Raw genomic sequence first — 19,779 nt, forward strand, 5'->3', positions numbered from 1 at the left:
AATTAAATTTTTGGAGCCTGTGTCTGATCTTCCCAGTTAGCCAAAGAGGCAGCCCATCTCCTCCGGCAGCGTCCAGTGGAGAGCACTTGTAGGTATTTGTCCACAGGGTAAAGGTGGGGGTTGGGGGGGTGGCTAACACTAGAGTTTTCAGCATGAGATGAGCCCAAGACGTGAGTGCGGGGTAAGACCTGAGAACAAGGGGTGGGGGAGGTGGGCAAAAGTGGATGTCCTGCAGGTGGGGGAGGAGCCAGGGTGGCACTCAGTCCCAGGTCCAGCCTGGACACCACTGAGAAGCCTGCCTCCCTCGCTAACTGCAGCACTACATGAACCAGCCTGGGCGGTGGTCCAAAGCAGATGAGGCTGGCTAGTTATCCACCTAGTCTTCCTTCTGGACTGGGAGTACATTTCCCAGCCACCCTTGTAGTTAAATGTGGCCGGACAACTCAGTTGTAGCCCAGGAAATGTGTGTAGAGCAATATGCTTCCCATCAAGGTCTGACCCATGCGAGCAAACAATATCTCCCTGGGGACTTTCCTCTCACATGTCCCCCCACTGGCTGGCGGGATGGAGAGGGTTCTCAGGATCCCGCAGAGGGTGCCTGCCTTCCAGAATGACCACACGGAGGCTCAGACCGACCAGGACATTCCCCTGGACGTTCAGGAAGTGACAATCAACTTACGTGGAGTTTGCGTAGCAGAGGATATGACTTATTCCAGCAGATATTACTTATGCCCCAGACTTTCCAGAGAGCTCAGGCAAAGAGACGGTGGCTAGCAAGGGACTGGGCACCGGAACGGGGGCAGCACAAGGCAGAACCTGGGATCCAGCTGTGATGGCCACAAAATCCAGGCTGTCCTTCTAACTCCAGAGTCAAACTACTCCCTCTCTACCTAATAGCCCTGAAGGTGGCCCCCTGGAGAGATAAAATCTCTAGGCACCCGACAAGGTTCTAAAGAGGGCAGAAGTCTAGGGCCCCTCCCTCGTGCACACACTCACCAATGCTGTCCACCCACGTGATCACCTCGTCTTTGCAATGGTTGTGACACGTCTGGTTACCTGCTGGTTGCCCCGAGTGATGCAGCAAGCACTCGACACAGTCTCTTTGGGAAAGAAGAAACACATGTGGGCGTTAGACGTTGTGGCATACACAGCTTCACACACACCACTGTGCTCCAAACAATACACACCCCACAACAACTTGAAAGATTTCGCTCCTCCTCAGCTTCAGGTACAGTGTTTGCCCTCAGGGAAGCTTTCTGTTAAGCAGGGAAGCTGGGGGGTGCTGGGGTGGGGTGGGAGACATACGTATGTGAATTGAGAGGCATGTCTGGTCTATATGCCAAGGCTCATGTTGCAGACCTTCCAAATTCTGATACCGGGAGCCAACTCCAACTGCCCTCTGTGCATCAAACGCCTGAGACACTCGTTCTAAGAAAGTAAGTTTCTGGGTGACAAACTGGATGCTAGGCTCAGATAAGCCTCGTCAAGCTTCACACCACTCTCTGAACATGAAAAGCGGACAGGCGATTTCAACACGGAGAAAAATGCAGCAGAGCCAGCCCTCACACCATCCATCAAAACGAATACAAGATGAACCCATGATCAAACTGTTAAGACAAAGACTATAAAGGTCCTGAAAGAAAACACAGGGGCAAAACTATGGGGCCTAGTTTCCTTAAACGGTCCTTTCTTTTTCCTTCCCACTGCCATGGAGTTGACAAGGACCCTACAGGACAGGGCAGAACCTCCCCAAGGGCTCTACACTCTTCACGGGTGTAGAAAGCTTTCCTTTCTCCTGCAGAGTGGCTGGTGGTTTTGAACTTGTAGTTGGCAGCCCCGACTCGTAACCACTCTGCTACCAGGGCAGGGCCCCTGTCTTTAATAGTAGGGGATCCAATCGAACCAAAAATGCAGAACAGAAGACAAAATAAGATCACTGGGACCTCATGCAACTTAGACAAATGTATTCGTGCAAAGAGAGGCAATGTTCACCGGAGCACTGCTCAGCCTAAACGTCCATCTTCAACAGTGAGTGGGTAAACAGAGTGTGGCACATGCTCCTGATGGACTACTGTACCGCTCAGCCCATAGGAGAAATACAGCCCCGACACACGCTACACCACGGATGCAGCATGGCGAGATGATGCAGGCGTAAATGAGTCAATCACAAAAGGATCAATTTGTACTTCTCCCTTATTTATATAAAAAGACAAGAACAGGCAAGCATACAGCGCCCAATACATACTAGTGGTTTCCAGGGGCTGAACCACCCAAGCCAAGCTCACTGCCACCGAGCCAATGCTGACTCACAGTCACCCTGTCAGTGCAGAACTGCCTGGCGAGTTTCCGGGACTGTCACTCTTTTCAGGTGTCAAAAACCTCGTCTTCTCACCCAGGGCTGGAAGGCAGGTGGGAGTAAAGGGGGCTATGCAACCAAACAGTGACTTCCCAGGACTTGAGGAAGAGGCCCTGGAATTCGAGAAGGAGCCAGTCTGTAGTTTGGGTTACCTTCCTGATCCCCCCTCACCAGACCAGAGGAAACTGGATGGCACCTGGCTACCATCGCTAAGTGTCTTGACCAGGGACCTGGTGGATGGCTCTTGATGAAAAAGGAGGAAAACTGGAATGGAACTTCAAATTCTTTTTATTAAAACTTTTTGTTTTTTGAACTTCAAATTCTTAATGGGAAACCAGGCTTACGAGATTGGAAGATTCCCTGAATCTAGTACCTAGAGACCATTTAAAACTTTGAACCAACTCTCCCTATTGTGGTAGTTACATAATCGGGTGTCAATTTGAGGATCAAGAGTGTAGGGGTAGAGTCCAATGGTCAATCAGGATATACCCAATGAGGTCTCTGTGTGGGCATGGCCTTCTCCTGAGGATTCTGGGAACTCCTGTATTTCCTCCTTGGAGGTGGGACACCATCTCTCTTTCTGCTCCCTCCCTGAGACATCCCTGAGGAGAAGCCACTTGGAGACCCCTGCCAGTGCTGAGATGCTTACAATGACACTGGATCCACAAGACTTCCTGCCAACTGGCCTGTGATCTTCCTGCATTCGGCGTCATGGCATGTGTTTCGTGAGTCTGAAGAGGACTTTTTAGATTAGTATTGGACTTATGGGCTAATATCAGACTTAAGGACTTGATCTGGACTGGGCTGGGTTGCTTCCTCAATGTTCACTTGCTCTTGTATATAAAGCTCTTTCTTTAAAAAAAATTTTTTTTATTAGGGGCTCATACAACTCTTATCACAATCCATACATACATCAATTGTGTAAAGCACATTTGTACATTCATTGCCCTCATCATTCTCAAAACATTTCCTCTCCATCTAAGCCTCTGGCATCGGCGCCTCATTTTTATCCTCCGTCCCTGCTCCCCCTCCCTCATGAACACTTGATAATTTATAAATTATCATTTTTGTCATATCTTGCCCTGTCCGACATCTACCTTCACCCACTTTTCTGTTGTTCATCCCCCAGGGAGGAGGTCACATGTAGATCCTTGTAATCGGTTCCCCCTTTCCAACCCACCCTCCCTCCATCCTCCCAGCATCGCCACTCACACCACTGGTCCTGAAGGGATCATCCGCCCTGGATTCCCTGTGTTTCCAGTTCCTATCTGTACCAGTGTACCTCCTCTGGTCTAGTTAGACTTGTAAGGTAGAATTGGGATCATGATAGTGGGGGAGGAGGAAGCATTTAAGAACTAGAGGAAAGTTGTATGTTTCATCGTTGCTACACTGCACCCTGACTGGCTCGTCTCCTCCCTGAGACCCCTCTGCAAGGGGATGTCCAGTGGCCTACAAATGGGCTTTGGTTCTCTACTCCGCACTCCCCGACTCATTCACTATGATAAGATTTTTTGTTCTGATGATGCCTGATACCTGATCCCTTCAACACCTTGTGATCGCAAAGGCTGGTGTGCTTCTTCCATGTGGGCTTTGTTGCTTCTAAGCTAGATGGCCGCTTGTTTACCTTCAAGCCTTTAAGACCCCAGATGCTATATCTTTTGATAGCCGGGCACCATCAGCTTTCTTCGCCACAGTTGCTTATTCACTCGCTTTGTCTTCAGCGGTTGTGTCGGGAAGGTGAGCATCATAGAATCAAAGCTCTTTCTTATACACATATGAGTGCCTACTAATTTGTTTCTCTAGTCTACCCAGACTAACACACCTACTGTTTTCTCTGAGCCTTTTACAGGAATTACCTATATCGGACCAAAATGACAACAGTTGTTCTAAGGCACGGATGAGAACGGAGTGGGCAGAGAGTCTGAGTGGACAGCAGTGAAGAATTGTGGGTTGACGGTGGGGTAGTGACAGGAGGAGATGTATGGGACCTATGTACTCATACAAGTGGTTGAATGGTTACATGTTCTCACCCAAAATTAAAAGCAAGGGATGGGCAAGCAGCTCGGCAGATCACAAAGGGAAAGTGGAGCAGCATTTGCAAGGAGGGTTCTAAACGTTTAAGAATTCCGAGATTCCAAAATTGGCCACAGAGCCTCAGTCTCCTAGGACTGACTGCACAGAAACATTCCGGAGTGAGAAACAGAAGTTGGTACTGTTTGCATTCCCCCACGATTGACGAGCCGGGCCCCAGAGAGCAGGCTACAGAGCCTTGGCGGGGGCCCCAGGAAGGGTGGCTCCCGGTCTGGTCATTCATGCTGGCGGCCTCTCCTCCAGCCTTTGGGATTCACATGTGGCAGAGAGGCTCTGCTTTGGGCCAGGGCCCAGCGGTACTCAGCAGGCCTCCAGCTGCATGCCCTGCCTGTTGCCATGAAACCACAGCTCAGGGCCACTCCCAGGAAATGCTCCCTAATGATCCATCTGAGCCTATCGGTCTACCGTCTGTGCCCATGGACTGCCACAAACCTTGTCCTCTACTGCAGCCATGTACTAACACAATCTGGCCTTTAAAAATAGCATGCGGCGGAGGCTTTGTTTAGCAGTATGCTAACTGAAACCAGCTGAGGCTGAGTGTGGCCCTCCCCCGGAAGTGTTTAGGTCAGTCTGGTCAGAAAGTGGCAACTGGCTGCTGGGAGAGCCCAGGTGAAACAAAGGGACTTAGGACTTCAAGGACAGGTGGCTCCCAACAAAGTGGCAAGTCAAAAACCAGCCCTAAAGAAGTCACTGTCAAGGACTTTGCTTTAAAAAAAAAGTTGCAACCAGGCTGTGAAGGAGACAGAGGGTCAGTGTGGGGAGGAGAGGAGAGGAGAGGGAAGGGAGGGGCGGGGAGGGGAGGGAGAGGGAGCTCCCTTTCTGGTATCTCTCTGTTCCTTTGGGATTGATCAATGGCTAATCGAGTCAACTGCAAAATCTGTCTCCCTGGACCTAAGTGCTGTACACATGTTAAGGCTCCGTGCTTGCCCCTGGAGTCCCTGACCTGACCGTTGGGCAATTCTGCCTGCTCCCCAGGACGGGAAGGTGAGGGTCTTATCTCTTTTTATGTATTCCCTGGGTGCTGCCCGCTTGCCCTCCGCCCTCATTCATCTAGTACGCCCTGTGGACCAAGAGCAGATTCTCCAGTGTGCGGCAGGGGCGGTTATCTGGGCGGGGCGCCGGGCGGGGCCACGTGGAGCGAATGCCTGTGATGTCAATGCTCAGAAATGAGTCCCGCTGCTGGCACCTGGCTTCCTCCTGGGGCTGCTTGGGTGGGCATTGCTCTAGGGCTGATGGTGGCTGCCATCAAACCCACCCTGGTGCGAGCTCATGGACAAGGAACAAATAGCTGCCCACCCACGGTGGGGTGCAGCCCGCTGGGCTCCCATTGGCTGGTTTTTAAAAGGAGGTCACCAGGCCTTTCTTCCTAGTCTCTGGCTGCACGCCCAGAGGCTGCTCTTCAGCATAGCCACATGCGAGACGCCCCTGGCAGAGGGGTGCAGGCTGCTCAAGATGTGCCCGGGCCAGAAGGGAACCCAGGGTCCCTGCCCGGAAGGAGAGAATTCTACCACGTTGCCTGGCTCCGCACCTCAGCAGGCAGGAAGTGCATCCTCCGGCACCACATAATGAACTAAACCAAACTCAGTCCTGTCTGTTTTGCCTCGCACTCGGGAGCCCGGCTCACTAGAGGCAAGTGTTCACCCCGGGGCTGGCTTTCACTGCTCCAGCGCAGCTCTGAGCACGGCTGCCCGGCAGCCATGCGGCTCAGGAGCATGAACTCGTTTCCCTCAGCGAGAGCCAGACGCTCTAGCAAGGGAACACTGCCAAAACAAAATCACGCAGTTGCCTGCCCCGGCCAGAGAAAGGCCGCTGTGTTATTATTTGTTTCTCATGATCTGCGCCCTGCCTCCTGGCCTCTTGGCACAGATAATGATGACACAGCTGTTTCAGCCACACATTTCTGCCGCAAACGTCACCCTTGCTCCCCAGAAGGCTTTGGCTCCCTGAACCCCTGAGTTCCCTCCTCTCACACTCCTGCAGGGTGTGAAGGGCAGAGCCATGGGGCCGGGCTACAGCCCACCCTGCGTCCTGCAGCAGCACAGAGCCAACACGCTGTTCTCTGTATAAATGGAGCAGAAAATCCAAATGTCCTTGCAGTTTGTCTCTGGCACGCCCTATCTAGGTCGGGTGTCTTTTCCTATGCAATTTACCTTCTCATTATGTTTTGCTGAAGAGCAGCCTTTCTGGAGTGAGTGCCCTGTGAAACACGCTGTTTGGGAGAAGGTACTGGGGAGGGGTCGCACCAGCACTCACGGCTTGGAGGAGAGACTATTTTTGGTGTGTTCGGCATTTTAATTTCGTTTAACTCATTCGTCCCATCATTTCTAAATTTGTTTAGGGTTAGCATCACGGTGGAGGTGTTTTGTTTTATTTTTATTTTCCTACAAAATCCCCATGGAAGCAGTGTTTCTAAGACGCTATTCTGGGAAACGCCAGCTGAGTTAACTTTTGTAAGAGTTTTGCTCCCCAGCAAGGCAAGGGGGGTGGGGGGTGGGGGGTGGAAGCCCAGGCTGTGGGGAGCTGGGGACGTTGTGAGAGGTTGGCCTGGCCCCGAGGGCCCCTGGCTGGAAGACAAGGGCCGAGCGAGACTTGTGAGGGGGAGACCAGCTGGAGTACCCAGGCATGCGTGTGAGTGCGTGTGTGTGTGTGTGTGCGTGTGCGCGCGTGTGCGCGCGTGTGTGTGTGCGTGTGTGCGCATGCGTGTGTGCGCGTGCGTGTGTGCGCGTGTGTGTGCGTGTGAGCGTGTGTGTCCACCCAGTACCTCTTGGTGCTGCAGGCATCAGGGCAGGTTGGGCACTTTTCACACGTCTCCCCAAAGGCTCCTGGCTCCGTGCACTGGCACTGTCCACAGACACAGTGCCCGCGGTCACTGCAGGTCTGGCCGTCCTTGGCCTGGCAGGTGCTGATGTCTGTCGAGCAGTTGCAGCTGTCCCCGATGTAACCCGCATGGCACTTGCACTCTCCACAATGGCACTCGCCATGGCCTGAAAGAACACAGGGGGCATGTCAGGGCCGGGGCCTGCACACACCGGGAGCGCGTGGCCAGCCTCCCTGATGCAGCCGTGAGCATTCAGGGGCTCTGCCTTGGCCTTGGTGATCTTGCCCGAGGGTGGGGGAGGGCGCGGGGGTGCGCTACTACAGCAGAGGATCGACTGCAGGGGGTGCTGTAGGCATCTGGTCTGGCTGGGCCCACGTTGGTCTGGAATTTGGCCAATCTGCCAGGACCAGGAGCTGGAGGGTTTTCCGCTACCTGCCTCAGTGGTTGCGCTTGGCTGAATAATGACGCCCCCCCCCCCCCAATGATGCCTGCGTCCTAACCCCTGGACAGTGGGAATGTTAGGTTCCATGGCAAAGGGGACTTTGCAGATGCGATAAAGCAGGGTCTCTTATAAGAGGGGGAGATTTGACTACAGAAGGAGGCAGCTTGGGAACCAACCGCAGTGATTGACCCATAACCCCCCCCCACCCACCCACCCAGGGGGACGAACAGAAATGTGGGTGAAGGGAGACAGTGGTCCGTGTAAGATATGAAAATAATAATAATAATTTACCATTTATCAAGGGGTCATGAGGGTTGAGGGGCACGAGGAGGAGCTGATACCAAGGGCTCAAATAGAAAGTAAATGTTTAGAAAACAATGATGACAACCTTTGTACGAATACGCTTAATACAACTGATGCATGGATTGTTATAAGAGCTGTAAGAGCGCCCAATAAAATTATTATTTTTTTTTTCTTAAACAGGAGGAGGCAGTGTGATGGCAGAAACAAGGTGCTGCCTGGCTGGCTGTGAAGATGGAGCAGGGCTAGCTACCAGCCAGGGAATGCAGCTCTGGGTGGGCTGGTTGGGCCGGGTGTAACGAGGAGGCCCTTGTCAGAGGGGAGACTTGCACCCGGAGGCAGGAGGCTGTGTGGCAACAGCAGTTGACACTCGCACAGGCTGGCCCCGAGCTGACGCTGAGACTCATGGCGTCTCTGTGGTCAGAACACAGCTGGGCTCCATGAATGACCAGCCAAGGGCTCAAGGAGAGAGAAGATGTTTTGAGAATGATGCTGGCAACAAATGCACAAACGTGCTTGACACAATGGATGGATGGATGGCTGGAGTGTGGTAAGGGCTGTAGGAGCCCCCAATAAAATGTGAAAACGAAACAGTGGAGCTCCGTGGAGGTCTGTTTTCCTGCTGATGTTCGGGGAAGTCAAGCACCAGGCCTTTCTTCAGGTCCTGCTGGGCGGGCTCACACCGCCCACCGTTCAGTTAACAGCCGAGGGTGTTAGCTGTGTATACTACCCAGGGTACGTAGGCGAGGGGATTCCAAAAAGCTTATGAAAAAGAAAATTAAATAAATAATGGAATTCTCCCACAAACCTTTTAAAGGCCCCCCCCCCACCCGCCAACACATGTGTGCCAGACCCTATTCTGATCATTTTACGTGTCACATAACAAATTCACAGATCTAAGGCACACTTGACTGATGCCCTGGTCTTTTCAATCCCCTCAAATGCAGGCAAAGGCCGGACAATGAATGCGGACGGATGGACAACAGAAGGACTGCGGGACTGGGATTGGGGGCCTGGTGGAGAATATAGACCATCCCATGGGCTGCCAGAGACCCAACAAGTCTGCTTGGAAGAAATACAGTCGGGAGGCTCATTCGACGTGAGGATGGTGCAACTGTGCCTCCCGTACTCTGGACAGGCTACTGGGTGGACCGGTTCCCAGACGGAGGCTCCACCCTTGGTGGTGGGTTAGCGGGGGAAGGACCGCGGGAGGCTTTGTGTTGTTGCACACAGTCGCGATGAATCGGAACAGACTGGAAGGCAACAAACAACAAACGAGTGCCTTATAGTCAATAAAATGGTCAATAAAACAAATCAGATGAGGTGGGGGTAGTATGGTCATCCTCCTTGGTTTACGAGAGATGACACTGGGTCAGAGACGGAGGGCAGGGAGCTGCAGCTAGATGAAGCTCAGACAGCTGGTGGCAGTAGTGCCAGGCTTCAGCTCAGACAACTGGCATCAGAGCCCAGGGCCCTCAGTGTGGGAGCCAGGGTTCCTTCTGCGGACCGAGTGCCAAGCATGACATGGCCAAGACCAAAGCCCCTGGAGGGCGGCCCTGCTCCTCCAGGCGGGAGGGAGCCTCTCACAGCCTGCAGTCGGGAGGGGCTGGGCACCACCCGGAGCTTCTGCAGACATGTGCACTAAGCAGTGCAAAGCAGGGTCAACCCAAGTTGGACAGCAAGGGGGCGGGCTCTCAATGCCCAGATTCACAGGGGTGGAGGGCAGTGCTCCAGGTACCCGCGCTGTTTCCCAAAGACTCACCCCTGTGCTGTGTTTGCAGCCGACTTCCCTTCCTGATGCCAGCCTGCTAAGACCCACAGGAGTCCAACCATGTGTCTGTGTTTACGGACAGTGTGAGACCAGAGAGAGAAGGGATGGTGTGTGTGTGTGTGTGTATGCGAGTGTGTGCACGCACACGGCGGGTGGGGTGGGGGGTTCCTTGCATTTTGCTTCCACATCTAAGTCAGTTACCCCAGTACCTTCTCTGTGACCGCCAAAGGTGTGACCCACAATATAGGTCAGAACCCCCGCTCCGGAAGCTTTCCCTTACTTCTCGCCCCTTTCCCCTCCCCCGGTCTGCCCAGCTAGGTCCAGCCTGGATCTGTGGGCAGCAGCGAGACCATCTGGAGGGCCCAGGCTGCCAGCTCAGTGTATGGACAGGCTCTGCGGTGAGGCGGCCCAGCAGCCTGTCCTCCCTCGTGTCCACCAGGCAGCAGCGGGGGCGTATGCCTAGTATTCCGGGAGAGAGGAGGAGAGCCAGACCCAGGCCAGGAGGACGCTGCGGAATGCGGCCTTGGCTACTTAGAAGCTGGGGTGCTGGATGAGTCGCGGGACCCCTGAAGCTCACAGGTTACATCTCTGGGGGGCTGAGGGGGGGGGGACAGGAAAGCGCTCATCCTGGCAGGTGGCCCTGTCCCTGCCTCCCTCAGTACACAGCAAGCTCTGCCCCTCCCCCACACCCCACCGGAACTCTTCCCAAAAGGAAGAGAACCAATCCCGAAGCCCCCTCATTACTGGACCTCAGGGACCCCATTGGTCGAGTCCGTTTTAAATGAAAATGGTTCACTACAGGGGGTGAGGGGAGTGGGGTCATTCTCCCCCCACGCCCATAACATGCTATGAACATGTGCAAACCTGCAGCACAGACGAAATAATCCTATCACGAACCACCTTCACCCACCACCCGGACTGCACCCCGAGCATCGCACAGGCTGTTCCCTTGGCGTGCCCCACACCCCACACTCCACTTCCAGCCAGCCATCAACGCAGCCGTGTGGAAACGCATTTCCACCTGAGCTGCAGGGATCAGCGCATTTCTGGGGGGTGGCCTTCTTCACAGGGCTCCACATCTCCCACAAAGCAGAACGACCCACAGTGAGAGGTCGCAGGGCAGTGCTGCATTGACAAGCCCTGAGCACACTGCGGCTGGACTAGAGGGACTGCCTTTTCTAAGACGGTGAGCGCCGTGCCCCTTCTTGCTCTAACTGCATCTGGCAGCAGCGACACACAATTCTCCAAATAGAATCTGATAGTCTCGCCTAAAGGGCCAAAGGGTTGGCAAAGAGACAGCATGTAATTAATTCTGTTGACAGGCTGGGGTTTCGGGAGAATTGTGTGCATGTGTTGCAAGTACACTTGTCTCTTGGGTGGCTGGGCATCGATGTGGCCGGGTCTGCTCACTGGAGAGGGATGGGGGCTACTCCTCTTGAGTTTCCATCCTGACAGGGGATCAGCTAGCAAACCTGGGGCCTTCGGGTCAGTCTGGCCTCTTGTAGGCTAAGAGCTCCACCGCCCAGCCCAATGCCAATGCAGCTCAGAGATCCCAGAGAGAGGGGAAGCTGGTGGCTCATCAAAGGCCCCTGCCTGCCATGGCTACTGCAAGAGGGACAGGACCCTCCACCTGAGACACAGGCCATTCTTGGCTGTCTCCCTCAACACGTGAGCACCTCAGGGAAGTGACAAGACACGATGTGCACAAGGTCACTGGCATGGCATCGTCACAAAGGCAAGGGTCTACTTCCTACTTTGGAGCACGTAGGGACTGGAGTCTTGAAAGCTTCCCAGCGGACGCATCAGATGCAACGATTGCTTTCTCCTTGTGCAGAGCAAGGACGAGTGAAGCCAATGCAGGACACGAGGAGATAATGAGTCCAAAGGCGCAGGGGTCCATGTGCATCCTGGTCTCTGTGACCTTGAGACTAGACCCTGGTTACCACTGCTGACCACTCTGGAGAGATCACAGAGGATGTCCCAGATAAAGGGGGAGAAAAAGGCTCACGGGTTGGGTACAGCCTGGAGGAACCCCCGAGCCTCTGACTCCCAGTCACCCTTCAGACCTGGAACTGAACGCACCCCATGGCTCATTTTCAGCCAAGCCAGAGAGAGGTCTGGTAGGTGAGCAGGCACACCAGGGAGGTGCACACCCTTAGAATAATCAACCATTTGGGATGCCAGGGGCAGCATTTGCCCAAGGACAAGGTTCAGACGGCAGAAAGGATTAGGGAAAAGGGAGAAATGGAAACAGGAAATCCCACGGAAGAAGTGGGATGGGCGATGTTACGCCGGGAGGACTGGGATGGGTGCCATGAAACCACGTGCACACAGGGTGTTGCACGGAGAACGGATTGGCTCGGTGCACCTTGACTCAATTCACAATAAGCAGTTAAAGAAGAAAGGAGGCACGGTGTGCAGAGAACAGGAGATGGGCCGCTCCAGCCCCCTCAGGGGGTACGGACCGGGAGGGGCTGGGGGACATCAGAAAAGGGGGACATCAGAAAAGCCTCACGCACGTGGCTTTGGGGCATCAAACATTTGGCGAGTCAGCAAACCAAATTAGGAAAAACCCTTGCATGAAGCGTTGAAGCAGCCTGACTCCCTGGCCTTCGGGAAGCCTGCGACAGCCCCCACTGAGTTTCTGTGGGCAGTTCGTCACCGAGAGGGCCCTCACAGCACACTCGGCGAACGATCTCATGAAATTCCTTTCTGCAGAGCCTGGGTTTGGCCTCCCAATCCTCCTCCACCCAGGGCCTCAGCTGGGGGAGGTGGCACGCAGACATGACTGACTCGCCAGCATGGCTTACAGTTTCAAAACATCCCCTTCGAAAACAAGGCCCAGAGAAATGGGCAAACAGGATGCGATCTAGTCACACTTGCTGCCAATCCAAACGGCTCAGCGCCTGCAGTTGCCACCCCTCCTACCACTCGAATGCTCGGAGTTCTTCCACATCTGGGGCCAGCCCCTCGCCTCTCCAGACGCCCTGGTAGGAGCACGGACCATTAAAGTGGCGGGAGTCATTTGCTGCTGTCCCAGGATCAGGAACCTATTGCTCCACGACAACTAACGAGAAGCTGGAACCGCGGCCCTGGCTAAGGACGGCTGGAGAATTTAACAACGCTCTCCTAGGCACCTTGGCAAAGCACGTGGCATTTACTGACACCCCTTCAGTTCCGGGCAGCCATACAAATATTTTCATTGCACAGCGACCGGGCACTGAGGGCATGTGAAAACAGCGTAAGCTGTAAAAGGCTACCCTCGTGCAAGGTATTATGAGTACTACCTTTGTTAGGATGATTGACAGCTAAATGAGCAGGAAGCCACAAATGTGTCTCTTTACCCAGAGTCTCAGCTTGACAGAATTCAGCAGCTTCCCATCCGCAAAGCCGTGCCTGTGCGGGCTGCGCGCCAACACGCGGCCCCTGCCTCTTTTCATAAAACGGAAAGCCGGATGGGCAGTGGAAGGGGCGTCCGTGCAGCGGGCTTGGACGGAGCTGCCGGAGAGGAGGGAGGAGACTGGCCTGCGGGCCAAAGGGAGAAGGGGGAGAGGATGCCGTGCATCAATGGCCCTGAGCGCCCAGGAACGGCAAAGCCAGGGGTGGCCATGGGACCTCACCACTGGCTAGTGATGTGAGGTTGGTGGACCCGTGAGGACGGGAGCCAGGATGAAGAGAGGGGAGAATTGGTGGTCGCCAGTCTAGAGGACTCCCCTAAATCATCTGGCAGTGTGGGTACAGGGAAAGAGGGAGGGGGCAAACCTGCATGCTCTTCCGATGGAAGAGAAAGATTTAGACGAGAGAGTTTGGGGAGGAGGGAATGGAGCACTCCCAGGGACGGCAGGCTCTAAAGAAATCACAGCCGGGAGCAGAGAAAGAACGAGGGGGGCTGGGGGCTGAGGGGGCTGCTGTGGTCGGAGTGAGGGTCAGACCGTGGTGGAGGAGTTCAGGGTCATGTCTGAAGTCAGGGGGTGGAGCTGCATGAAGATCTGAGGGGGTGGGCTTGGACTACAGTCAAGCCCTTCCTCTACCCCGCAGCCGTGACAAGCCTTTCCGACGACCCAGTTCCTGGTCTGTGAATGAGGACCCTGCTTCGCTGTGGACAGGTTGTTGGAAATCATGGCCCTCTTGCAACTAGCTTCCCAAACGTGGCAACTGGTGCATGCGGGCGCCCAGGGTAGCTGTGGCTATGGCCATGGCCGATCTACTGAGGAAGGCGGGCCCCGTGCCGGGGACAGGGAGCCGCAGGTGCCAGGCACAGCAGCGTCAGGATGTGAGACAGGCACTGGGCTCGAGGACCTCCAGTTTCAAGCAGGAGGATGAAGGGGAGCCCGTCGATCGGAGAACTCGGTGGCAGAGGCCAGAGCTGGGGGAGCAGGACAGATTCAGAACGAGGCAGTCGCTGCACCGGTTCACAGGGAGATTCCAGGTGCTGAGGCCAAACTGCTGGCGGCGGCCTCTGGTGCCTTTCCCAGACGGGGCTGATGTTCGCTTCGGCCAACCGTGGCCTCTTCATTTTTAAACGGGCCCAATAAGAGTGGCTCCCTCGTGGGCTGGTGGCGCAAGTGAAATCACCGAAACCCACGTAAAGCATTTACAATCGTGTTTGCCGATAGGAAGTGCTCCTTCACTGCCGCCTGGCTTCACCACAGTGGTTTGTCACTGTTGTGGTTCGGACTCACAACCGCCCTGTGTGTAACAGTGACACATGCCTGGTCTCGGGCCTTCCCCACAGTTGTGGGTAGGTGGGAGTGCATGTGCCTCTCTAGTTCACCAAGCACGACCGGGCTCTCCTGAGAGCATGCCCAAAGTGTGTGAGACCCAGGCTTGCCTTCCCGCTTCTAAGGAGTGTTCTGGCGGCCCGTCTTGCAGGGCAGATGTATTTGTCCTTCAGTGTCCTTCACCGATGCCTGCAGTCCAGCGCATCAGCTCTTCCCCACTCCTCCTCATCCCGCGCCTGGCTTTCACATGGAAACACTCACCCTGGCTCGGGTCAAGGGCACCTGATTCTCTAAGATGCAGCTTCCAGCACCACAGCAGCATGCCGGCCACCCCAGGAAAACCAACGGACAGAGCTCGGACCACAGTCACAGTCAGTCATTGCCACGGGACAAGTCAGGGGGAGCATGGGGGATAGACCCTGGACCAGGGAGCGCTGTTTACCAGCTTGGAGCAGAGACTAACCGAACTAGAAGCTATGGTGTGTTCCTCCAAGGCTCAGCAGAGTTTCCTAAGAATCAGCAGAAATCCCACAGATCATCACCAAGGTCTGATCCATAGCTACCCGTGGGGCGGCTCAGAACGGGCAGTGCTTGGTTCTGTGGTGCGTGGCTGGGGCCACGGTGGCATGGGTACCGACCCCATGGCAGCGCCCACCAGTATTCGACACCCAAGTCTGTGGGCAGAACACTCAGGACCGAGAGCCTACGGTCACCTGCAGAATCTCCCGGGCCTGATGGAGCTGCTCCCACCAAGCCCTACAGACTCGGCGGAGAAGCCGACACCTCAGAGATGGCCTACTGCCCCCAAAGTGACCGGGATGTCCAGGGCGGGCTGCGCAGCCTCCAGCTCCGGGCCCCTGCCCCATGCTCGGGCTGGCTTCCAGGTCTGCAGAGGCCCAGTCGTGGGTGAGCTTCAAAGAACTGCCTGAGGACGGAGGATTCCTGAGTGGAAGGGGCTGGCCGGGGAGGGCAGCAGTGGGAAGCAGCTCTCTGCTCCTCACCTCGCTGAGGAGCCACGAGATCCTCCCAGGCAGGCCCCAGGTCCTCGGGCCACAAACCATCCTCTGCGGCTGGTCCGAGAGCAGTTCCCACCCAGCTCCCCTCTGCACCGGCTCCCAAGGGCCGAGGAGCGGGGTGCTCTGAACTCAGGTCTTCCCTCCTCCCTCTTTGCCCCCCACCCCCACAGCATCTTGTTCACCTTCTGGACACATTTATCCGGCACTTCCTTTTTATTTTTTCAGAACACCCCCCACCAGACCTTTAAAATGATTTGTGTCACCACATTCAGTTCTAATCCTCCCTCCACCTCCAGCCTCCGCCGTCTACTCCCCAAGTCCCCCCCCTCCCTTTCCGCTCCCGCGCCCCCATCCCTATAAAAAGCCCATCCATGCCCCAGTTCTTGTCTGTGAGCATTCACTCCTCCCGGGCTTCACACACTGGTCAGCCCAACAGAAGCCATAGAGCAAACACGGAATTACATGGTCAGGAGCGCTTCCTCTTACGCACACCATCAATCCCCGTCACGTACACAGACACAACATCAAGGTCTTCCAACTCCATCTGTCTCGGACACTGTGTTCCGCGTCTCAGTCTGGGCCTCCCCTCTGGGGCACTCTCTGTAGCCTCTCACATAGCTCCTGGGATGGGGGAGGGGGGGCGCGCCTGTCCTTTTCCCTCCCCCCCAGTTTTTCCCACAGCCCTCTCCGTCAGCAGTCTCTCAGGCCCACAGTCTCCCCTCCCTCCTCTCTCTTCCCCGAAGAGGCAGCCATGTAAACAGGAAGTGGTTTTAGGAAGAAGGGGGATTTGCTTGAGGGCCTTTGCTCCTTTGAGCGGATTCCTCCACCACCAGCAGTCTGATCTTGTGTGCTGGGGACAGCTCTGGGCCCAGTCAGCGGCAGCACTAGAGGGGGCTGGGGACAGACTTCATAAAAAAGGGGTGACACAAAATGACCTGGAGTCTGCAGTTGCCGTGGGTGGCTGATGTCTCAGAGGGAGAGGCCCCCCAGCAGTGGCACCACTAGGAGGGGGTGTCACCTGCTGCCCAATGGGGTCACACTCCCCACCCTCATCCCCCTCACCCAGCAGAGTGCTGGTGACGGCTGTGGTGCCAACTACTGGGCAGAAAGGAGGGTCTCTGTCTTGGCTGATGTGGTGAGAGGGGGAGTGGATCATGTGATGGGGGGTACACCATGAGTGATGTCCATGGTGACGTCACTGGTCCTGGTACCTCCCCAACAGTGACCAAAAAGGGTAGAAAAACAAGTCAGCAGGCTTCTATGCTTCAGGTCACCAGCATCTGTGTGACCCAGGTGCCCTGCGACCCTGCTGGGCTGAGCCAGGGGCAGCCAGGTGTAACTGGTCCAGAAACACCCCAGGGGCAGGGTGCTTGGGGGCCTTCTCTGAGCCTGCGGGGATGCCCAGCTGAAGAGAGCTGGCCTGGGTCACACACCCTTGAAGCTAGCTCGCTGAGACTCCTCTTGCAGCCAGATACATGGCATCCGAGTTACTATGGCTTCGGTCGGGGGTGTTGTACAGGAAGAGGAAATCGCTCCTTCCTAGCATGTGCTATTCTTGGTTCTCTGTTGACAAGCAGGTTAGGGTTACGTAAGGGCCCTCCCGGTGTCCTGACATGTCCCTGTGCTGCCCTGGGACCTCAGAGGATCTTCAAGCCTGGTCTTCATGAAATGTGCGCGCGCACACCTCCTCACAGTACCCCCACCCCACCCCCCACACACACCCTGGTTTTGGTTCCAGGACAACGGGAGGGCCTGTCCCTGCCCCCTTGCTGGGGCTCTCAGCGGGCTCCAGGCGCCTGCAGAGCCAGAGGGAAGGGACAGAGAGCACTTGGGAAACCTGGCTCGTCATCTCTCCTTGGCTTTCCTGAGCCTGTAGACACAGCAGTATCTCTTCAAGGTTGAGTTACTGATTGAAAGGCTTACCTACTAGGGCCACTCCCCATACCAAGGAAGCCTAGCCCCTCTCAGCTCCAGCAGAAAGCCTTCCCCGATCAGCCCGGTTCTGTCTCCTACCGTCACTCTCTACTCCAAACCCACCGGGGGCTGATTCAGTGGGGGAAGCGTTTGTGAATGCGTTCTGTCTACTGCACAATCTTGCCCACTCCCCACCCCCACACCACCCTCCAGGCTCTGAGCAGCAATCCAACCTCAATAAAGAGGGATAGCACCTTGTCTGTTTCACAGGACTGCACTGACTGGGGGATTCTTGGTTGCGTGCCTCAGAAAACTGTACGGTGCTGGTGTTTACTGCTGCCAGGCGCTGGATCCCTTTAGGCGGTATTTCTTACCAAGCTCTTGTAACCCCCACCAAATGGCTGGTGGGATCTAATGGTGGTCTTATATAATTTCCTGTCAACTTGAAGCTACCCTGTTTCCCTGAAAGTAAGACATCCACCCAAAATAAGACATACTTACAGTTTTGCCTCTCGCTGAAATATAAGACATCCCCCCGAAAATAAGACCTCCCTGTAAATAAGGGTTTGGATTGCTATGATGATGTTCCAGAAGATGATGACATGACTGTCATTGAATAAATGAGTAAATGTACCATACATTGTTGTACATGGAAATAATGGTAGTAACAAGAAATTCTTGATACTATAGGATTCACAGTTTGTCTGGTTATGCTGCTTTGTGATGACAACTATTACCGTACCATATACAGGTAATAAATTTCCTTATTTTGTTGTTCAACAATAAACATGTACCATATTCTTCTTCATGGAAAAATAAGACATCCCCTGAAAATAAGACCTAGCGCATCGTTGGGAGCAAAAATTAATATAAGACACCGTCTTATTTTCAGGGAAACAGGGTATACACAACTGTGGGGTGGAGTTTAGCCTGTCAATCAGATGCCTCCTTGTGGGCGTGGCCTTCCCATAAGGAGGGTCCTGGGAACCTCCCCTCCTCTCTTGGCCTTCCCTTTTCTGCACCTTACCCTGATTGCTGCCAGGGGCCCTGCCATTGGATCCCCATGACTTTGCACCCACCGGCCTGTGATCTCCTGCATTCTACATCATTGCATGTGGCTGCGTGAGTCTGTAGAGGGACTTATGGACAAGTATCAGGCTTATGGACTTGATCTGGATTGGGCTGGGATGTTTTCTTGATATATAATTACTTCTTGATATAAAGCTCTTTCATATACATACATGTGTGCCTGCATTTGTTTCTCTTGTCAACCAATGAAAGGTGGATTACCCAATATGGTAAGCACAGGCTGATTTGTGCTTACTGGTTGCTCAGTCTCTCTCGGGGACTGGAAATTTGAAAAGAGACTTTGGTTCTGTTAGGAAGGTGCTATGGGGTAGGGAGAGGGACGGATGTGCAATCTTTGACCTCTGATGTGGTGGGAAAAGATGTGAAATTGTTCATTGCAGATTAGTAAGCAAGCCTTTGCTCACCGTGCTAATTCGATAATCTACCACTGGGTGGGGCTATGCAAATGAGGTGCTTGTGTCTCACCAACGGGATTGGGTAGCTTGCTGAAAATGAAAATAAAGTCTCTGGCAATTTATGGGGGGAAGGTTCATGCCAATAAGGAGTATGGAACCCTGAAGAGGGATTGGTTAGTGAAGCCATCCTGCTAGGCTAGACATGAGTCATCCCAGAGGCAGAGGAGGGCCTCACTACCCAAGAAGCAGCGATGGGAATGGAGGGTATCCTTTGGACCCAAGGTCCCTCTGTGCTGAGAAACTTCTAGCCCCAAGACAGACAGAGACGGAGCATGTGAAAATATCAGAGGTGGCCTAAGACAGTAAGAAGCGGTGGCAAAGAAATAGCAACAGAACCAGGAGACCAGTGTGAGAGCAGGGGGCTCCCTGAATGGAGCAAGGTGGCTATAGGTGGTGCACCAGCCCACAAAGGGGAGAGAGCTGAGGACCTTCAGGCCAAGGCTCACTGGTGGAGTGGGTGCTACCAGGTTAACGAGCTTTGCAATACTGGCCCCAGCAGGGCAGAAACCAGAGCACAGGGCTGAGGGGTTAAGAGGCCAAGAACCAGAGAGACGCCTGTCAGTGGGCATGGCTGAGCAGAGGATATCCTGATTGAAGAATTGCATCCTGGGTTTCCTTGGTCCTGAATTGTAAAGGTCCTTCCCTTTAAAAGGCGTCTTGGAGGCAATGTGAGTCAGTTACTAGGCTATAACCTGTGGTACAAACCCACCATCAACTCTGTAGGGAAAGATGAGGCAGTCTGTTCTTATAAAGATTGACAGCCTCTTGTTCCCTTGTCCCTGGGTTTGCTAACACCACTTCTTTCC

General features: G+C 54.5%; 1 protein-coding gene across 1 annotated transcript in view; it reads right to left on the reverse strand.

Annotated features, from left to right (window-relative positions):
• Window positions 1–19,779, reverse strand: part of ITGB5 (integrin subunit beta 5) — a 159,664-nt gene that overhangs the window by 7,861 nt on the left and 132,024 nt on the right. Inside the window, 2 exon segments of the mRNA XM_045287518.1 lie at window positions 997–1,100; window positions 7,209–7,431. Of these exon segments, the coding sequence (XP_045143453.1) occupies window positions 997–1,100; window positions 7,209–7,431 (327 nt within the window).

Source organism: Echinops telfairi, unplaced genomic scaffold (assembly GCF_000313985.2).
Source record: "Echinops telfairi isolate 266 unplaced genomic scaffold, ASM31398v2 ScPeMD7_17;HRSCAF=63, whole genome shotgun sequence".
NCBI classification, from domain to species: domain Eukaryota; kingdom Metazoa; phylum Chordata; class Mammalia; order Afrosoricida; family Tenrecidae; genus Echinops; species Echinops telfairi.